The sequence below is a fragment of the Pagrus major genome, chromosome 2 (genome assembly GCF_040436345.1).
Source record: "Pagrus major chromosome 2, Pma_NU_1.0".
NCBI lineage: Eukaryota > Metazoa > Chordata > Actinopteri > Spariformes > Sparidae > Pagrus > Pagrus major.
In genome coordinates this window covers 11,340,938-11,361,399 of record NC_133216.1, presented here as the reverse complement: position 1 = coordinate 11,361,399, position 20,462 = coordinate 11,340,938, and the positions used below count along the sequence as shown (strand labels likewise).

At 40.5% G+C, this 20,462-nt stretch overlaps 1 protein-coding gene across 2 annotated transcripts in view; it reads right to left on the bottom strand.

The window, feature by feature from the left end:
* cadm1b (cell adhesion molecule 1b) overlaps window positions 1–20,462 on the bottom strand; it is a 166,442-nt gene that overhangs the window by 21,700 nt on the left and 124,280 nt on the right. For both annotated transcript variants that reach the window (XM_073480959.1, XM_073480968.1), the window contains 5 exons: window positions 17,590–17,742; window positions 14,695–14,832; window positions 7,811–7,969; window positions 5,733–5,829; window positions 5,270–5,442 (listed from right to left, as the gene is read on the bottom strand). In XM_073480959.1, coding sequence (XP_073337060.1) covers window positions 5,270–5,442; window positions 5,733–5,829; window positions 7,811–7,969; window positions 14,695–14,832; window positions 17,590–17,742 — 720 coding nt within the window. The remainder of the gene's footprint in view (window positions 1–5,269; window positions 5,443–5,732; window positions 5,830–7,810; window positions 7,970–14,694; window positions 14,833–17,589; window positions 17,743–20,462) is intronic.

Sequence of the window (20,462 nt, the reverse complement as noted above, 5' to 3'; positions counted from 1 at the left end):
ATAGGGGGGCGGAGTGGCTGAGACAGAGACACCATCCACCATATTACAAGACACTGTAACATCAACATGAGTTTGAAGCTGTTATGTTAAGGTAAAAAAAGTTACAAAATGTTGCTTTAAAGTAAATTATTTGCAACTATATTCTTGTTGTTTTATTATGTCTTAAGGCAGAAAAGAAAGGGGGACAGTTTCTTCTGTAACACTAGTTAAAATTAGAGACAGAAAACAATGCTTTGAAGTCATTAGGAACAAATTGGTTGTCATTATAATTGGATTGATTGAATAAAGCACACATATATATGACTGAAAGTATATTATTTTAAAGTTTCCAGGTGTAGAATCCAGTAGAAAAACTGCACCAACATTTCCTGTTTCTCTCCATTAATTTCTCTCTGCTCTGACAGCTCTTTTCATGACATTGTCCTTCCATTAAAATTCTGTCCACCACTTGCCTCACAAATGGTGAAATGCCGTTGACGTTAAAACCATTACAGATGCATTCATTCTCATAAATGCACATTTTCAGCAACTGCCATAAACATTTGCAAGTGTGATGGGGAAAATGTTACATTTCTGTTTTTTGACACGCAGTTCAAGCTGTCAGCTCGACCTAAACAAGCAGACTGAGTGATAATCAAAACAATATCACTGTTCTGAAACCTGCGATCGGCTCGCTCACAATATCCACAATGAGCCCATTTTTAACAACAGCTTTGTTTTCAGCACCTCGACTCCTCTCCTCGTCCCATCCCGCTGCGTTGGACACATGTTAGCTTCAGACAAGACTGTTATTGGTTTCAGTTGCCAAATCTAACAATCTGCATCAGATGCGTGATGAATCAGGTGCAACGACGTGCTTTTGTACCATAACAGAACCCACCAGGGTTTGGATTGTTTTAACAAAGACAGAGCACATCTGCTTCTTTCCAGTTTGACAATGTTTTTAAAGGTGAACAGACGAATCAGACTGTTTCATTTAAATAACATTTAGCTGTTCTGGTTGTTCTCTGAACAGTGTGTCTCCTCACACCTGGCTGAAGCTGTCATCAAAAAAATTATTCCAGTTTTGGTGATCTCATGGGCTTCAAAAGTTGCAATAAATGCATCCAGTTCCAGTTTGTCACCCATGCAAGCAGCTCAGTACGACCCATATTTACATGTATTGTTAGGGGCCGACCTCTAGTGGCTGTAGTAATCATGACAGGAGCAGAGGAGGAAGTCAGGTGAAGTAGTCTGAAGAGCAACAAAGTCCTCATAGGGAGGAGGAACAGGAGGACGGTCAGGTAAAACCAACACAGGCCAGCAGACCACTGTGTGTTTTCTGTGTGGAACCAAAAGTCAACGGTGAGTTAATTTAACTTTAGTAACATCCTTACACTGGCTAATGTAACAGCTATGTAATAATGACACCATCAGCATTAAGATTGGTTCCTGGTTTTCACTTTGCTCTTTTGTCTGCCATGGCATGAAATCCTCAGAGAAAATAAAGGCTGACTGCTGATCCAGTCAGGGACACCATTTCTATCTGCTTTCATATCTCTATTATAGACCAAATGAATGAATTAACTTGTGTTTTGTCTGGTGTTGTTGGTAGTTGCTACTCTGAAGGAAACAAAGAAAGCAATCAAGTTGTTTTTGCAACAGCGGCCCTAACAATAATACCACTTGGAAATGCTTGGGGGTTTCCACTATAACTTACACCATGTATTTAACATAACTTTTATGTACCTAACATACTTGTGTACACCCAAACCTAGATATTTTCCTAGTCCTAACCAAGTAGTGAGGCTGCCTAAACCAGTGGTTTTCAAATCTCAAGGCACACCTATATCCATGTCCATTCAAACTAGCCTCTATAACATGTGTTACCTCATCGTTTTTTATGTTTACTTTTAGTTGCCTTGAGGGTTTCAGTTATGAGAATGTATTGCAAAAGTGTTTATTCATTAAAAAAAAAAAATGGCATTATGGGCATGGAGCAATTAGGAATTTGCCAGCTAAATCCCCACAGACTGAATAACATGCAAAATATAAACATAAAGAGTTGTAGCAATAATTGTAGTGAAAAAATAAATCAAATGTTTTTTCCCAAGATTTCTTTTTTACATTTCTGATGGCCATCAGGAACAGTGTTCTGGGGTATAAAGCGTAAAGGTAATGCTGAGATCCACTAATATCACACACTAAAGAGCCCCTCGAGACATAAAATGTGTGAGATTTCAATAAAAACTTGTGTTGCATCATTTTAAATGATATCTACTCTTTCCCACTCATTAAAAAAATCCTTATTCTATGAATATGAAAATATTCCTGGACTAAGATGTCTTGTCTACTTTACTGTAAAGTCCATCCTTGGTGTACACAATATGTGCACTAGAGGCTTCAAGTTTCCACATTCTTGAAGTTGCATATTGGACCTCGACTGGCGTCCAAACTATCACAAAATCACACTCCTAAACACGCCTGAAACTCAGATTGAAGGTGAGCACAGAGGAAAAACTTTCCCCTCTTCAGCAGATGAATGTGAAAACAGCCTTCTAGTGTCGAACTCTGCACGCACATCACTGTGCAGCGAAGGTCAAACATCCGAGTGAGGGAACAATAAGCAAAACACGCTTTTGAGTGCGGTGGAAAGATTTGCTGTGATTCACGTATCAAAAAGTATCAAAAAATATATATATATATAAATATTTCAGTCAGTTACCTTATCCTCACCTGAACTCGGTAGTTCGACGGACAAGAAAACTTCACGGAAATTTGTCTTCTAAGACTTCTAAGTAGGAACACATTATTTTTTTAACATATAAATGACATTAAAATTAATAATACATGTTTTGTAGAGTCTAAAGAGAAGATCCAACATTATTCCTGGTTTTGGATACGGTCACTGGCAGGCAATGTTCTTGGCACACAGGCGGAAACAAATTGAAACTTGGGAACGAAATACAAAATCCTCTCCTAAACAGCGGGGAACAAACGCTCCAAGGAGAGGAAGCTAAACTCACCAACAATGGCTGCACCTGCTGCAAATTTATTTTCCCCCTCATCCTCATCACCCCTGCCAGCCACCTAAAAAAAGGAAATTAAGGGTCCAAGGAGTGTGTGCTTCCCTGACGTCACGTTACATGATTTCTAAATGATGAAGTCCTCCTTTTCAAAAACTTCAAACAGTTCCCTCCTGCTGTTCGCCCCGTGGGTGTTCAAGTGCAACGATGCCGGGTGCACCTTTAAGTTCTCCACAAAAACTTTTTGAGATTATGTGGGATTTTCACCGGAAATGTCTCGTGTATTTGTTATTTATTTCATGTATTTGGCTTAATTTTGAATTCTGTTAACTGTTGTAATGTGATTGTGATGTGTTGAAAGGTAGAAAACACAGATGCCGAAGCTTCAGTGAAGAGAGGTTCAAACCATGGGGAGCAAACTGCCCGCTCCATTTAAAGTCAGGTCCTGGGGGAGACGGTCCCTCTATTGCCCTTTACTGGTTGGCTGCAGAACACATTGAAATTCCACCCACTTCAATATAAGTAAACAGAACCAAAGCCCATCTTTATTGTAGAGATATGAAGTTGATTTCCTGCTGTGAGACCTAATAGTCAAAGCCAATAGTGTAGTCAATAGTCTTTTGTTTTATTAAGAAATAGTTTGAGATATTTGGCTGTCTTGCCAAGATTTAGATGATAAGACTGACACCACTCTCTTCATCTTAAAAAGCTAAAGACTGGAAACAGGAGCTAAGCGGTTGATGGCTGTAGCTCCATATTTACCGCACAGACATGAGAGTGATACAAATCTTCTCAACGACTCTCAGCAAGAAAACGAATAAGCCTTCTCCAATTCACATTACGCCTCCATCCAACAAAATTGTTCTTTGTCTTAAAAAAAAGGATGGGCTGACATGGATCCAGTCAGTGAAATAAATGAATATTGAGCAGAGTGATCACATGTATGAGAGCAATGCTGGTTGTGTAAGCTTGTACTAAACACACCGATGGCCTTTTGCATCTCAGACACGAACATATAGTGGCCTCAGATCACCTGGTCTCACCTCCAGTCAGTTTCTTCATAAAACAATTGTTTACTCAAGTGTTTTACAGAGTGCAAACTGGGTCTGCAGACAAGGTTTAAAGAGGAAAAGATTTAAACATCAAAGTCTGTTTACAGGGCTTAGGGAGTACAGCATATGGGAAAAAAGATGCACAAAGCCTTTTGTGCCTTCAGAGGGACCTGTGTAAAGTCTGATAAGCTGCCTCAAGTGATGTCACTTGGGTCAAAAAAATCTGGAGTTGTTGAGTTAGAAAGACACGAGCTCCTCAGACCCACTGCTCATCTCTGCTCGAGGTTTCAGCTCGAGGCCACATTAGCTGCTACTAGCATAACACAGTTGGATTTCTGACTGAACAAAGCCTGCTGGAAGTCAATTTGACATTGTGGCCAAGGCATGTAATTACAACATCTTGTGACGCACACTTGCCAAAAAAGACTTTTTCTTGTGGATTTACATTTGTGAAAGAAGCGGCTATACATTTTTTCTGAGCGTCACAATCCTGAAAGACACATTTCACTGTCAGTATAATGCGGAAGCTATGGAAGAAAAAGGACAATATCTCTGATTCTGTTGCACGTTGATTTTGATCTTTGTTTTCAATTGTCCATTGTGAGTCTGATAATGTTAGGGCAGTTTTCTTTTTAAAGTGGCTGTAGAGGATGAAGGCCTCACAATGAAGGGTTAACTTCAGATATTCACAGGAAGTAAGTGTAACATGACTGTACATGTAGCCAGGCTGCTATAAGACCATACAGTAATGTTCCATCTGATTCATTTTCGACTTTTCTCTGCAAACTGTTCCTCCAAAAATATCGTTCTACCACACAAAATCTCACTTCCTGTGTTTCTAACAGGCCAGTCCAAAGTAAACACTCAACCCTCTGTATGATTCAAACTCATTATGCATTAATAGTACAACGGCAGCTCAGATCCCAAAACCCAATTCGGAGCTCTGTGGATTTGTCAACTGCAGCCAACTTCTGTGATTTTAAGCTCTCTGTTCCTCACAATAATGGCGTACATCCATATATGTTTGAAATGTGATTCTGTTTGTTGCACAAACACTGTAGTAAATCCTTATAGTTCCAATAAAGTCCCCCGACTGCCAAAGCTGCTGTAGGGAGTAAAGTCAATAAACCTTTCCATATCAGCAATACAGACTGAATCCTGGTGTGAAAGAGTGACGGAGCCATTTAAACATCAAGTGCAATAAATACCTACCATACACATAGAGGATGTAGTCGTCGTACGCCTCTCCCACAGCATTAGATGCCACGCAGCGATAGGTGCCGTTGTAGGACTTGTTGAGGTTCTCGATGTAGAGGTCAGAGCCGATGACCACAGCGTGAGGTGGCACATCCTCGTCTACTCTCAGCCAGTTGATCTGATGGGGACTGGAGAGCATAAATACCACACACATCACTCAGCCACTGTCTATCCATGCTAGAAATCTGAAATAAAGGTCAAATCTGAGATTGTCTGAGGAGGGCCATTGGCAGGGCCTGTCTAATGATGTGTTTTATTCAGCATGCTAACAACCGCTAACATTTAAATGGTACAATGAAATGTAAAGGTTAAGGGGGTTGCTCGGACTGCTGGATTACACAGTGGAAAGCATGAAACTAAACAGATTTTTCAGAGTTTTTTGATGTGTTGATGTGCATCAATCTGCCTGAATACTCACTGTGGTTTTCCTTCTGCGATGCACGTCAAGTCTAGATTGTCACCCTCTCTGGTTAAACCTTCAGGATACGTCACAACAATCTTCACTTCCGGTTTATCTGAAAGGAAAAGAGTATTCCTTTATATATTGGGCTCTAAAGTGAAGAAACAGACTTCTAAATGTGACACAAAGGATGATGAAACGATTATCCTATGTGCTCAGTCTACAGTACCTTATAGCAACATGATTTTTTTTCCCTTTCTTCTTATCAATGCTAGCCAAAGATTACCAAAATGTCAAGCGGTTCCAGTCAAGCTTCCTCTTTTTCCTTGAAAGGTCACGCAAAACAGTTGTCTACCTGAAAAAAAATTAATATTCTACACAGAGTACAAAAGGGTACCTTAACCTTTCTTCGATGTCTAACATTGTAAGGCAGCCTGTATTACCTCTTCAATCAATGCACCGTTTTAAGAACACCTAAACACCATTTGACAAAACCCTAACCCTTTTTTTTTGTCTTCCTCCCATTGTGGCGACTGTGTCTGAGGCAGTGAGAAACAAACAATATATCTTCGTATGATCCCGTGAGATACACTGAGAGTCTAGAGTACATTTTTCGCTTGACCACACCCAGCTAAGACGCTGAGTTCAAGTGATGCCTTCCAACTCGTGAGGGCTCGTGAGGCGATGTTTTCCTCCGTTCAAAATCTAGTCCAGTGTTACTTTTGATAGGAAAATTCTGGTTCATTTCAACCTGCTGAATTTCCTCTAAACCTGGTCATTGTGGCTCTGTGGGTCATATGAACTTTGCACACGCAACATCTGTTGTAGTGAGCTGTGGAGATCACTGTGCTGGTAACTATAAAGACCATTCAAGGTGGCTACTTGCTGTGTCAAACTCGACAAATGTTTGAAAATGTTGAATGTAAATCATAAATATTTCCCTGAGTCTGTACATTGGAGGTGGAGAGAGCAAAGTTAGCATGACTCACGAGCCACAAGAGCCAGATTTTATGGCAGATACAATACCGCCTGCCACAAAAGCTTGATTCAGTATGGTCAGAGGTTTGAAGGACTACTTCATATTTGTGAATGGTCTTTCATGCTTTTAGATTGTGGAGAATCCTCTTTACAAACAGATGATATATTGTGTGATAAGAGTTAGGAGTTCAAAAAAAAAGAAAAAAGAATGTTTTGTACATGGAGAACAAAATGTTGTACAACGGGTCAACCAGACTGACAACTGAGGACAGAAAAGGTGCAGAATAAGTATCTATTTTCCTTGAAAACATATGGCGTTATGATTGTGAATCAAATATATTAAAAATGTTTATCGGGTTCAAAATGTATGTTTTGTTGAAGAATTCTGATGGTTGGTTCCAGCTTCTAGCAGGGCTTGTTGGTATCACATGGTATCTGTGTTTCGTCGGCAGTCTTTGTAGTTGCCCAGTTTGTGGGAAAAAAGGTAAAAATGGCTGCGTTCTAGTTAGCTAGCTAGCATTAGAAACATAAACGATAGCTAGATAGCGTTAGCACGTTAACTAGCATTATCATCAGTAGCTGGTGCACAAACTGGCAACCACTTGAGGGGCCAGATGATTCAAACATCAGCGGTGATGTGGCGTGAATGCAATGGACTAACACGTAGCTGAGACGACCACATCAAAATTTTCACATACATTCTTCTAGGTGTATTCATTTATTACAGGCGAGTTTTTTTCAACAACACGCATATTATTTGCAAAAAGAAAATTTCTGCTTAAATCTAGCTCACATCCTTGGACGTAAAGGTCAATTTAGCCAAAATCCAAGTTGAAATAATCAAGACTCAGAAGTAGATTTTTACTCTGTCCAAGCAGCATAATGTCAACAGTCAAAGGACCCTGTCTGTGCATTTAATCAGTTATTCTGCCTGTCATTTTTTGTTATTTTAAAAAAAAATCTGTGCTTAGTTAGTGGTACCTTTGTATCAATAGTAGGTATACAATACCAACGGAAGCCACGTAGATAAATCCAGCTTGCTCAGGCAATAGAAAATCCCTGACATGTCTGTGTGGTCTAGCTCTTGGCTTGAAAAGGTACAGCTTTAGGTCACTCACATAGCACTTCCAAGTGTCTTTGAGCCAGGAGGTCCTTTGCAGCTGGGTGGTCAATGATGCAGTCCACTGGCACTCCATCATCCTCTTTGGTGACAGAAAATCTTACCCGGCTGGTGACAGTAAACATCCTGTCATACGTCTCCTCAACTGCAGCCTCACCTAGAAAGACATCACAAGTATGAGAGGGGAATAAAAGTTAACGGTGGAACAGCTCAGAAACAAATCTTAAAAACCAGCAGTGACCATCACAGCTTTTAATCACACATTCCCTGTCAAAGTGGACTACTTTCGAATGGCATTTAACATTTAAATTATGGTTTGGTCACTTTAGAGGATGCAGACGGGCCCGGGGCCTTCGACTCAGACGAGAGCAGCGAGGAGCGGCTGGGTCATATAAGCCTTATAATGAATGCTTCTGCAGCTGGAGGGTTGAGCATTGTTGGGGCTAACCCTGCAGTAATCTGCTGCCCACAAGGCCCTAGGCTGTCAGAGGGGCATTCATTTAGAGAGCATTACAATGCCACAGGGGCATCGCATTAGCTGCAGTGCTGAGTGTGATGGTTTACTCGCACTTAATGAAGTGAGGAAATAATTACAGCCCCACTCTGACCTGCAGCACACTTCCATTTCTGCCTTGTCACAGGGGAGCCGGGCTGGACTCAGGGAGGGCAAAACACTGTTGTTCCACAGTTGATGATCACCAATACACACATATGTGGCCTCTTGATGGATATTAACCCCGTGTAACACACACCCACCCACCCAAGACCTGCCTACATAAAATTTAAAGTACTGGGATCGGTAAGTGGTCAATGTGCTCGAGGGCATTAAATTTGACCACTCTGCCAACTGCGGTGAGAGAACAGGCTGCTTGAAAAGCACACTGACCGTTAAGTAGTAATGGTAACATAATGATAATAACAGCAGGAGCAAAAAGTGAGAGAGTGTAATGAGAAAGCATAAAAAAATGAATGGCGGTCATTTAGAAACTGTGCTGTTTTGCTACAGAATTAATCAGATTAATGCTTTATATTAAGGTCCTTGTCAGAAGTGTTGATCAATAGGTAAAAAGGCCCTCATAAGTCCTTATAAGATGCTGACTAACATGAATAAGTCTATAGTCAAGTGTAAATAATAACATAATTAACAAGTGAGTTTTCTAATACAAGACAAATATATAAGCACTAAGGAGAAACCTCAACAGTTTATAGACTGTGTAAAGGTGTCATTTGTCAAACATGGCCAGAATTCAAAGGTAGCTCCGAAAACAAAGGTGGCAGCATATCACCGTAGTGACCTACAACTGTCGCTCTTTGCTAGCTATCCTTGGCTCTAGCTAGCTAACATTAACTAATTATCTCATGGTAAAGTGAGCTGTGTTGCCAGTGACCCTAAAGTCAATGCGACAAGGCTCAGATCGGACACCGAACTGGGAGTGAGCACAACCTCCAAGACCTATGGAGGTCAGTTTGACAACAGACGAGATACAGGATACAGGAGGACACAGTATGGAGGCGATTTACAGCACCTACAAAATAGGTGTAAAATATCTCCTTTCTTGACATTTTGTGAGTTTATTTTGTCCACTTATCAGCTGTTTTTACATCTCCCAGCTGAAACTACGGGGGCTATCAGACTCGCCATCTTGTAGTACAAAGTGGTATTGAGACATGACAGACAGGGGCTAGCTGGTTAGTATGCTCACTTCATTAGACATCTCTGCAATACGGTACATAGACATCTTTGACATAAGGTCAACACTGTTGTTTCCTCACACTCATTCTTTGAATGTTTTAAGCTAAAATTCTGGCCAGAACTCACAAACTGCTGCTTTAATTGGATGGTAAACAGTACTGACTGGCAGACGAATAATTAATATTTAAATATGTTGAAACCCAATATAAGTTTAGACATTGCAGGATGTAGAATATATAATGTACTGTAGGTTTATAAATACATGTTCCTCCCTCCGTTAGATGTTAAGTGCAGTAATTTGACTTCACTCTAAACAGCTCTGCAAGCATTAACGTGACAAACAACAAATTAGTTAATCCCAACCATCTTTAGTTAAAGCAGAGTGCTGTGATCAGCGTTAACACTCTCAGCACAATGCCACCATGTTCCTCGCCAAAAAACAACAGCTTTTCCACATTAAGAGCTCCATTGTCATCAGGCAATCACAAAGACTAAAGCACCGCACTAGGTCACGTTTGTAAGGTCAATGAGGGCGTTTCCAAAGAGTTGGGTGAAGTGTAGTTTGAATTGGAGGGGTGTGATGAGGAGTCATTATCCTCTCAGCCAGTCACAATTATTGTCCCGTACTAATGCATCACTAAAATGGCCCAGGAGAAGAAGGAATAGGGCAAATGTGGGAGGTTTGGACAAAATGTTGAAATCATAAAAATATGAATCCGGATAGTTTCCAATGCATGCTCTTGATATTAGACGGGACGCTTCTGAGAAATACTTAGCCGTCTGCATTGATAATAAACTGAGCTGGCACATACGTGTTTCAAGAATCCATCATCCATTCCCGTCTGAGTTTTGCAGCAAACACTATGCACGTTTTTTTTAGTGAGCAGGTCTGGTTTAAGTCTAACATTCAAGTTTAAGGCTCAAATATCATGGAAACACCCACGCCCCTCAGCTCCAAGACATTTTTGTGTCTATATTAGTCTGCTATTCAGCTATTCAGCAACAGGATTTTAACTGACCCTTTTCATTGTGTTGAACTCTGAGTATCTGCTCATGAATTGTGGAAGAAGGTGCAGGGTCTCCTTGTTTAAGCACAATCGTTATTTAAACATTCATTCAACAAACTCTTTCACTGGTGATACTTTTATTTCTTCCTGACCTGAATCACAATGCGACTCATTTGACAGCTAGTCTACCAGTACACTTTTTTACTTTTTACTTTGTATACTCTTATTTTTTACAATATATTTGTTGAATTCATTGTCCGATACTGTTTTCACCGCTTCTTCCATAATATAAAACCATTCCTCTATCTTCAACCTGCATTGGAAGTAAGTTTAGCTCAGTGCAGAGCTGTGCAAAATGAGGGCAGATGAGGTACATATGTGACTTTCAAAGTTTAAATCAACAAAATGTAGCTTCCTGGAGAAAGATTGATTGTTGAGTCTCATCCCCAGATTGTCAAATATTGATGCTGTGGGTTGACAGCTCAGGTCCAGTGCCAACCCAAAGCATCAGTATTTGAGGAACTGGGGATGAAACTCAACAATCAACTATCTTTGTCCAGGAAGCTACATTTTGTTGCTTTAATTACTGAAATGTTTTCCCTGCACAATGTACAGTTACTTCAATTTGTGCCATGACAATTAAATTTAAAGAAACAAACGTCCAGCATTTGATGAGATCTGATTATGTTTCTTGTGACAAGTTTGCAACCATCACTGCTGTTTTTTTTGCAAAAAAACAGTCAAAGTCAAAGAGACAAAATATTACCATCCTTTTTTTAACTACCTCGTCTACCTAAAAGTCCCATGATGTTCTGCCTCAATCAACCGCTGCGCATCATGCAAAATACCAAAGGGACAGACAGGCAAAACACATCCCAAGGTCAGGAAAATAGCTTTGCTCACACTCGTCTTGGCGCTGTCATGAAAAAAAAAGAAAAAGAAAGAGCCCTAAATTTGACTTCAAGTATCAATTATTTTTGGTCATGATTCTTCTTACAAAATAATTTGAATATGAAGAAAGACAGCTGGCAAACTTGTGAAAGTTCTGAGTCGTGTTTTGAAGATGAGACTCATACAGACAGAGCCATTATCATTGTTACAGGCCAACCAACGCTTGTCAATTACCAGTGTCATCCGAAACCCAGATGAGGAAAACAACTGTGGATCAGGTCGTGGAAGGACTCGAATTTGAATGCAGAGGAGATTTTGAGTGTTGCAGCAGAGACGTCAAATCAAACGCTCTCGTGAGCATCAACCACTGATCAATCCCAGTGCAATCAAGCATAACCTCCTCTCAGGGTGACATTTTCTTTCAGTCAGTTTGTAACCCGAGTCTTCTGCCTGCCAACACGCCGAACAGCGGATACTCATCAGGATATCTGACGTGGCTTCGACAGTAATGTTGCACTGGTGTAACCGCTCGCAAAACAGGCAACAATTACACTAATAAAGACGTTAAACTTGCTCCAATGCTCTACTACATTATGCAGTAGTGTTGTTTACAACAATTGTGCCATTAGGCAAGGCAATTTTCATTAACAATGCGCTCCTTTAAAGAGGGTTTACACACTGTTATTATGAATAGTTAACAAAGCTTTGAATTATCTTTTACAGATCGGTTATTAAGCAGAACAACTTTTGGGTTGCCAGGTTATGGAAGATTTTGATGAATTTAAGAGCTAGTGCATCATGCTGTAGGAGAGAAGCATTATTGGATTGGGTCTCTTTCCAGCAGTCTTGACCGTCTTCTATGGAAAGCCAACTGATTGGTTTTTATGACAGTTGTTGCCTTTTTGTGTGTATATCTATATTAGATGTTTCTCGACGATACACTTTTGTTCGTGTCTATTTTTTCCAGTCTTACTTATTTTCTGATTGTTTGTCTTTGTATTGTGGTCACACCTCTTTCACACCGAGAGGCTGTCTTTGGGGCTGGTACTCACAGACGGATTCCATCATCTCTGATTGTTGGCTCCTCACCTGTTTAGTGTCATGTGTGCCCTGTATTATCAGGCTGCTGAAGGCTTAGCGCTGAACCATTTTTTTGCCCACAATGAAAGATAAGATTTGTTCCCCCAGAGTTTTGTTCAGTGGAGAATTGTCCACAACCATGTGGCCGAAAAGTTTTCCTATTATTGGCTGTTCTATAAAGCATTAGTAAACGATTTATTAACTTTTAACAAAACCCTGAATTACACCTTATAACTCCTCTATGAAGAGAACAGTGGTACCAATATTACTTTTAAAAAACAGACCGCACTGATTCTTTTAGACGTTACAAAAGCAGCTCTCATGTACTAAAATATTCTGAAATTACTTGATTTTTCTGCAGCTTGCGATCATATCCCACAGCCATTTCACTGAGTGGAACAGATGTCAGGAAGCTCTATTCACCGAAGACGAGTAGAGCTGTCAGAAGACTCCCCAAGGTCATGAATGAAACTATGCTCAAGCTCTTTTAATATTCAGACATATCAAACTAAAAATAAGAGCAAAAAAAGTCAATAAAGCTTTCATTTGAGTTGCTCAGAAATTCCTCAAATATTTTGTTTTTTTACTGAATTGATTGTTCTCATAATCCAGTCTTTCAAAGCTGAATTTAAAACTGCAGATGGAGAGAATCTTTACATATTTGTGCAAAAAGCATGACATTTTAAGCTGTTCCAGCAAATTAAAAACAACATTTCAAATTGAATTTTTAAAAAACTAACTTTTGAAGTTTTGTCACTTGCAGTTTCACATAATGACGCACAAATTTCAAAAACACATCATTTAAATCCATCTGTCTGATCTCCTCCTGTACTTTCACAGTGGCGGCAGCCGAGCGCCGGGCTGCACTGCATTTAAATAATATTGCAGCTGTCGTTTATGCTAACAAGCATTTTGCCACCTCGTGCGTTGAGCCTCTCTCAGGCCACAGCCCATCAGTCCCCTACCTGCCAGCATGATAAATGGTTGCAAAACCAATTCGACCAATTTGAAAGTGTGTTTAAATTAGCCGTCGGTTTTCTTTCTTGCCATCACGGCTGTCTTGCCTGCACGCGGACGTTAAGACAAACATGATCACAGAGATTCTATAAAACCCAGTGCCTTTTAATCTCAATATGTGCAGGAGCTAATGAATTGTTTAGCACATCCATAATGAGTAGTGATTTGTGTTTCCTGGGGTACAGGAGGACGTGACTCTGTGGCTCTCTTTATGTATCCACTGCCACTATGGATTAGCCTCGCTCAGCATGTCAGTGGCATTTCGCTGATCCAACCATCCTGTTGTCTCGCCCTCCCCTACACAACACTCGACAACTCATAAACAGAAATTGACTTCGACTCCTGTAGGGAACACTGGAGGCACAGATGGCATTTAGCTTCAGATTCGCTCTTGTCTAAATATTTCATCTCTCAACAAGCCAAATGAATCCTCTCCATTCTAATACATATATAATTTGACAACAAGCCCAGAGATATCCACTCTGTGTAAATACGATATGACTAAAATGAATATCTCCCCTTGCTGTACAATAAGTATGTAATGAATAATTGATGACCCCTAATCGTAACTGAGAGGTAATAAGGATTTTTTTTCGCCACCCTAGATTATATACCCATTCTGTTACAGCCTGCAGCCGGCCGAAGGCGCTGAGAGGAGGATGAAGCGTGCAAATATGAGCTCATAACCGTGTTTACTATGTATAGATGGTTTCAAGTAAATATGAAACATTTAGGATCGTCTCGTCTTAAAAAAACATGAACAACATTTAACATTTCAGCTGTTTTAAATCTAAACAAGCCTCTCTGAAATAAGAATTACAGCATGCAAAGAGCCTTTAAGGCAAATAAATTATTTAAAAAAAGTTATACGAAATGTAATATGAGCTCGGATTGCAGCTCTTGCAGATATAAATGCACAGGTTGATCATTGCACGCTGTAGCTGATGGAGCAGCCCGAGAAAGAACGAATGTGCCGCTCTCCTCCAGCTGTATGTGCCAGCCATGATTATCGTCTGCGCTGCTTCCTATACATGTCAGTAACGTACTTTAATGAGTACAGCTCGCGTTAATGTTTTCGAGGAGAACTACATTTAGTAATACAGAGGAAGCGCCTCCAGAGAGCAGGACATGTAGGGAGAGTGGACAGGCCCGGAGCGTGTCAAGCAAACTGGGGGAGGCTGTTATTCTACTGACCTGTCAGTTCTTCCTCCCCTTTCATCCATCTGATGGAGGCAGCTGGCTTGCTGCCTATGGCGGTGCAGGTGAGCTCCGTCTCGTTCCCCTCGCTGACCACCTCCTCACGGCTCTCGATGATTGGGCTGCCTGGCGGGACTGACCCACGGCAACGGTGAGGGTCAGAGAGACAACAGCAGGGAAACATTTAAAAGGGTACAAAACACATGTTTAAATAATGTGCAGCACCTTTTCTCAACATTAAGAAATGATTGAATCACTGTGAGCTTCTGTCATTAGATTGCACTTAAAATATCATCAATTAGTAACTCAAAGTTACTTCATACATTCATTCATGTGGCCCCGAATTAGGTGGAATCCAGTTTTAGAAACTTTTACGAGGATCATGCATTCAATCAGCCTCTCTAGAAGCAGAGCATCACCTGTTCATACTCACTTTGAATAGTATAAAAGTTTTTATTTGCAAATTAGCGTTTACTTGAAAGGATACCAATCCAGGAAACTTGGCAAGTGGTGATCTCGTGTGAAATAATGGTAAAGTAATAAATTCATAACAAATTTACTGGGCAATTTGTGGCCCTTCTGTTAGCTTTAACATGTCTGTCCATTTTTTCTCATGACTTGTCAGCTAACACCTGCTGGATGTTGTGCGAGACATGAACAGCGCTCTCTCCTCCAGCAGCATGTTGCTGTTTGCATCTTATCACCCGCTGGATGAAAAAAAGGCATTCTGCTTTCAGAGAGGCTCATCTAAAGTACGGGTCTGAAGTGCCCCTTTCTATGAAACTGGATTGCAGCTAATTTGGTGGCATAAATTAATGTATGAAGTGACGGTGAGTCTGCAGCCTCAGCAGCAGCAGCTCTGTGAGGCTGCTCTTACTGTGCTTTGAGCTAAATGCTGTGCCAGCATGCTAACAAGGTCACATGCTGATGTTAAAGAGCAGCTTAAAAGCCATTTTTGGCTTTAAGGAGTTCAAAACAAGAAACAAAAATTCATATCTGTAGTGCTGTTCATCCATCTAGATTTCTTTGGTGTGAGTTGCCCTGATTTGGAAACATCGGCCTGAGAGATGTGCCAGCCCTCTTTGGATGAATACAACTAGATGGCACTCAAAATACATTTGAAAAACTTGACACTAACCATGACCACAGGTCATGTGAGCAGTTTCATGCAAGAATAATTTTCTTTTTACCAACCAACCGTATCACTGCGCAAAAGATTATTTAGTTAGCGGTTAGCTTAGTTAGCTGGCCTCTCACTAATAAATACATAAAATTATAATAATAAACCAATAGATATTCAGATTTGTGGATGTTGATTATTAGCCATAATGTCTTAACCATTCAAGACAAACTTAGCACAAGTTATGAGCTATGTGAAATGATGGTAATCGCTCCTATAGAAGCCACAAATCTGTATTATATCAAGCTTGTTTTAAGGAAAACATGGCGATGTCATCATTTCCCTTTCTGACAGGCTGTGGAAAAGTGTCCAAAGGGGTGAAATCACTACAAGTCAGGCCATGTACTGAGCTGAGAGTCGTTGGATAGGAATCATTTGCAATAATTTATGGCTTGAGTAGTCCTTCACTCTTTTACCTTTGCCTTGTCTCCATTTTCCAAATTTCTTTCTCGTTCCAAATCCAATGTTTTATGGATCAGATTCATCTCCTAGTTGTTTGGGTTGGTTCCAGGCTTAAATCTCTTCATATAAGAATTTTTCTGAAATGTTGATGAAATGACTGAATGGGAAATTAACTTCTGGGAACTGGAACCGTTTGATCCGTCTGGCGGACACCGTTACGCTATGTAGGACAAGCTGATATGTTGACCTCTTGGTGGCACAACATGAAAGTCAGGAATCACCAAAGTCGTAAAAATTAATCCCGAGGGTGACATGAATATCTGCTGCCAATGTCACGGCAATCCATCCAATAGTTGTCAAGACGTTTTACTCAAAACCATTAATGTCAATCTGCTGTTGGCTTGGGGGGGAAAACATAAGAGGATCATCAATGCGTGTGTGATTCATCCTCTGAAGACCATAAATTTCATGGCCATCCATCAAACAGTTGTTGAAATATTTCAGTTTGGACCAGGGTGGCAGATTGATACGCCACAAATCACATAAACTCAAAGCCACTTAATCATTTCTTATACGTAAGCTAAAGGAAATCATGATACATCCGGTAATTCATGCATCAAATCATGCATTAGTTATGAATCACTTCAGCTTGTGTTTCCCCAAATTCTTTGCTAAACTTATATACGTCATTACATACACAAAACAGGGTGAGGCACAGTTGTCCGCTGTTCCCTGAATTAGTCATCAAACTTGCTAAACTCCAGTTACTTGAAAGCAGAAAAGTCAGCGGGGTGTTTATTTCAAGGACTCTTGAATGCAACCCTTGGTTCAGAAATACTGCAGCTAGGTTTCAATTGTACAACTAGAGTAATTACTTTAAAGTGCTTTTAATTCCTTTCAATCCCCCAGGATGTCTGCATGTATAATAAAGCTTAACTAGAGTAATTTCACTCCAAAGCATCAAAGTGTGGCACAGCTGACTCTCAATAGGGACTCGTTTGGAGCAGCCAAGTCAACATTCACCGGGATTCACAGAGTCAACACAGCTGCCAAAACCGACGTGGTCTGAGCCATCAGTTTCAGCATCTGCTCCTTTTCGTTATGCTGTTGAGCACTGCGAGAGCCTAATTGGCTGACATTTTGTTTCAATTGCAAAAGATAACAGGATCAAAGATTACTATTATTTCATATTCACTATCTATAACGGAGAGAAATACAATAAAAGCGCACCCGCGTGTGTGTGTGTGTGTGTGCGAGGAGAGGGGTGTGATATATGTGCGCGAGGTTCACACATGCACCCTCACACCTACCCAGGACAGTGATGTCTGCGTAGGCTTCCTGAGGAGGATCTGTGTAGAGCTGGCACACATAGCGTCCCTCATCGGAGAGTGACACATTGGACAGAGACACCCGCAGTTCGTTGTCAGTGAAATTCACCAGCTGGAACCGGCTGTCCTTCAGAGCTGTGGGGATACATGTGAGACAGAGACAGTGAGGATACAGAGAACAGGGACACAAACGTGAGACATGGAGGGGGAGAAGAGAGGTGGGAAGACGGGAGGCGGAGAGAGGGGTGAGAATGAGCGATGGGGGGGGACGGAGGAAGACAAAGGAGACGCGAGGAGAAAATGAGAAGGGGAGCATAGGGGAGAGAGTGCTGCCCTTTTGTGGGCTTTCTCCTTAATTGAGTAAAAGAAAAGTGAGTCTGAAAATGATTCACACAAGTTGATTTATAAAGTAGCTTTACAGTCCACAGAGCACTCGCAAAGACAGGAAAGTGTGAGGAGTGCTCATGAGGACTCCTAACAAGCTAGGAACTCTTAAAATGGACTGCTGCTGGTCATGGATGGATGCATCAAGCTCATATATTTCAGAAAAAGGAAAGGCTTTCAAACATACATAATGAATTAAATCACAGCGCAGAGGTAGAGAGGGGTTGGATGCCTGGAACTCGAAAATCAAAAGTAGCCGGGAATCTGTGCCCTAATGCAGGCAGAGATTGGCTAAATTTTCTTTTAATGTCGTCGAACTGGGTTAGTTTTTTTACCCCGCTTTTCATTTGGGTCAGCCCTCATCCCTGAGCACTCTTTTACATAAACAGCTTCGGCTGATTTGATTGGGAGCCCTTTTGATGTTTTGACCTGCCTTCTTTATCAAGTCCTCTCTGCATCTGTCAAGCTAACGAACTCTATTCAGCCCCTGTTTAAAGCGCGGGGAGTTTGTTATTCCCTTCAGGCTTTACACTTAGCATCGTGATCATTACCCAAGGTCTCGGGGCAGTGTCAACATGAAACCTCATCCCCTGATATAATTTGAGAGCTCTTTGGAAGTCTCTCCTCAAAGGGAAACAATGACACTGATGCACTTTGAGAGCCGAAGCACCTGCTAGGGAGGGAAACCCTTCACTTCTGAGACTGTGAGTTTAGTTTATGCGAGGGAGTTTCATAACCGGATGGCTGCTTACATAAGAGCATGGAGGGTGCACATTAGGCAGTATTTCTTAGTCAGTGTTCGAGTGTGTTTTTACATAAAAAAATCCAGATATTAAGGTATCAATTAACAATTTTTTTTTTCATTAAAGATTAAACAGCTGATAAGTTTCTAAGTCATTTGATCTGTAAGATAGCCTCTGGAAGAACACGCTCTCACTCCTAACTCGGGCTCCGTTCATCTGATTTGCAAAAAAAAAGCTGCATGCAACGTCAGCTTAGACTTTCAAATTAAAGCATGCTGACAAACAGTTTGCATAGTATGACATGATATGACTTTTGGAACATTATTAACATTGTCAAATGGTCGCGGTTTGGTAAGGTTTAGGCAAGAAAAACTACTCAACAAGTGACGCTGCAGGGGTACCGACAGGTTGTGAGTGTATTTTAATGAAGCAACATTTCTATAATCAATATTTTTTATATATACAAAAAGTCAGATGACTCTTTATATCTTCACTTCACTATTTATTGTTTTGATTTTTTTGACCAACTTTACTCTTCCGGTTCACTCTCACCGCCGTCATAGTGTTGTATAATTCGCGACGGGTGAACGTTGTTGAGATCTAGCAGCTAAAGAGTCAGATATTTCCCTCAGGTGTTGGTGGAAACCAAAAACAGAGCAAAAACAGTGAATACTGGACTCACATCTGCCAGGTGGGCAGAAACACAAGTCCAAATGAATAATAATGCTGCTTTGTTCCTGCTGGATGTGGAAATAAACAATTGTTTGCTAACAAGTTAGTCTAAAAGGTGATTTTGTTCACAGCTTGTTTACGCTGCTCCTCAAAAATGTGTTTTTCCAGGATTAACTTAGTGGGCTTTTTATTGGACAGAGACGTGAACACTTGTCACTGTTTCAGGATGTTTCCACTGGAATCCAATAAAACCAACAACGCTGACATGAATTCAAGCTGCACAGCTGCTGTTTTTCGTAAAGTGGCTTGTTGCTTTATTCATTTTTTCATGCGCTGGTCAATTTTGAGATTTGGGGCTATTTTACTTCCACAACACATTTTCTTTCAGACTTCTTCAGGAAAGAAAATGTCCAAATACATATTTAGGTGTTTACTTTAAATCTCATATCTGTTCTGGACATTTATGCATGTTGCACTCTCTGAACCCCGATCAGTTTCTGAGTATTTTTTGCTCCAGTCATGTTTTTATTCGCTGTTGACTTTCTCTGTGATATACAAGTCCTGCACCTCTCTGGAAACAGCACAGTGAAGAAGAAGGGAGAAGGGAGAAGTGCTTTTTGTGCAGTATGACACAGTTATAATGCCATGAATCACAAAAAAGGTAAAGCACAACTTGATTTTCTTTGATTATTTATTCTACAAAAATTAAAAAAAAATAAATCCACATAGTGACACTTCAAATACAAACGTTTAAAATGTAATTTAATGAATTTAATGGTCAGTGCAGACAGTTTATTTTTTAAGAAACATTAAATGAGACATGTAGAATAAAGTGATTTTGATGAAATACCACTAAGCTTAGATTTTGTTGTTTTTCCTGACAGAAGCGTTCGTCGGACATGAACATGATGCTCGACTGAATTCAGATCAGTTATGGTGTCATTTTGTAGATTTTTTTTTTTTTTTTTCAAGAAAACATCCTTTCCATCCTGCCGGCATGCTGTGGGGTTCAGGGGGTTAATGAGATAGCCTCATTTGCATATTTAAACATGAAAT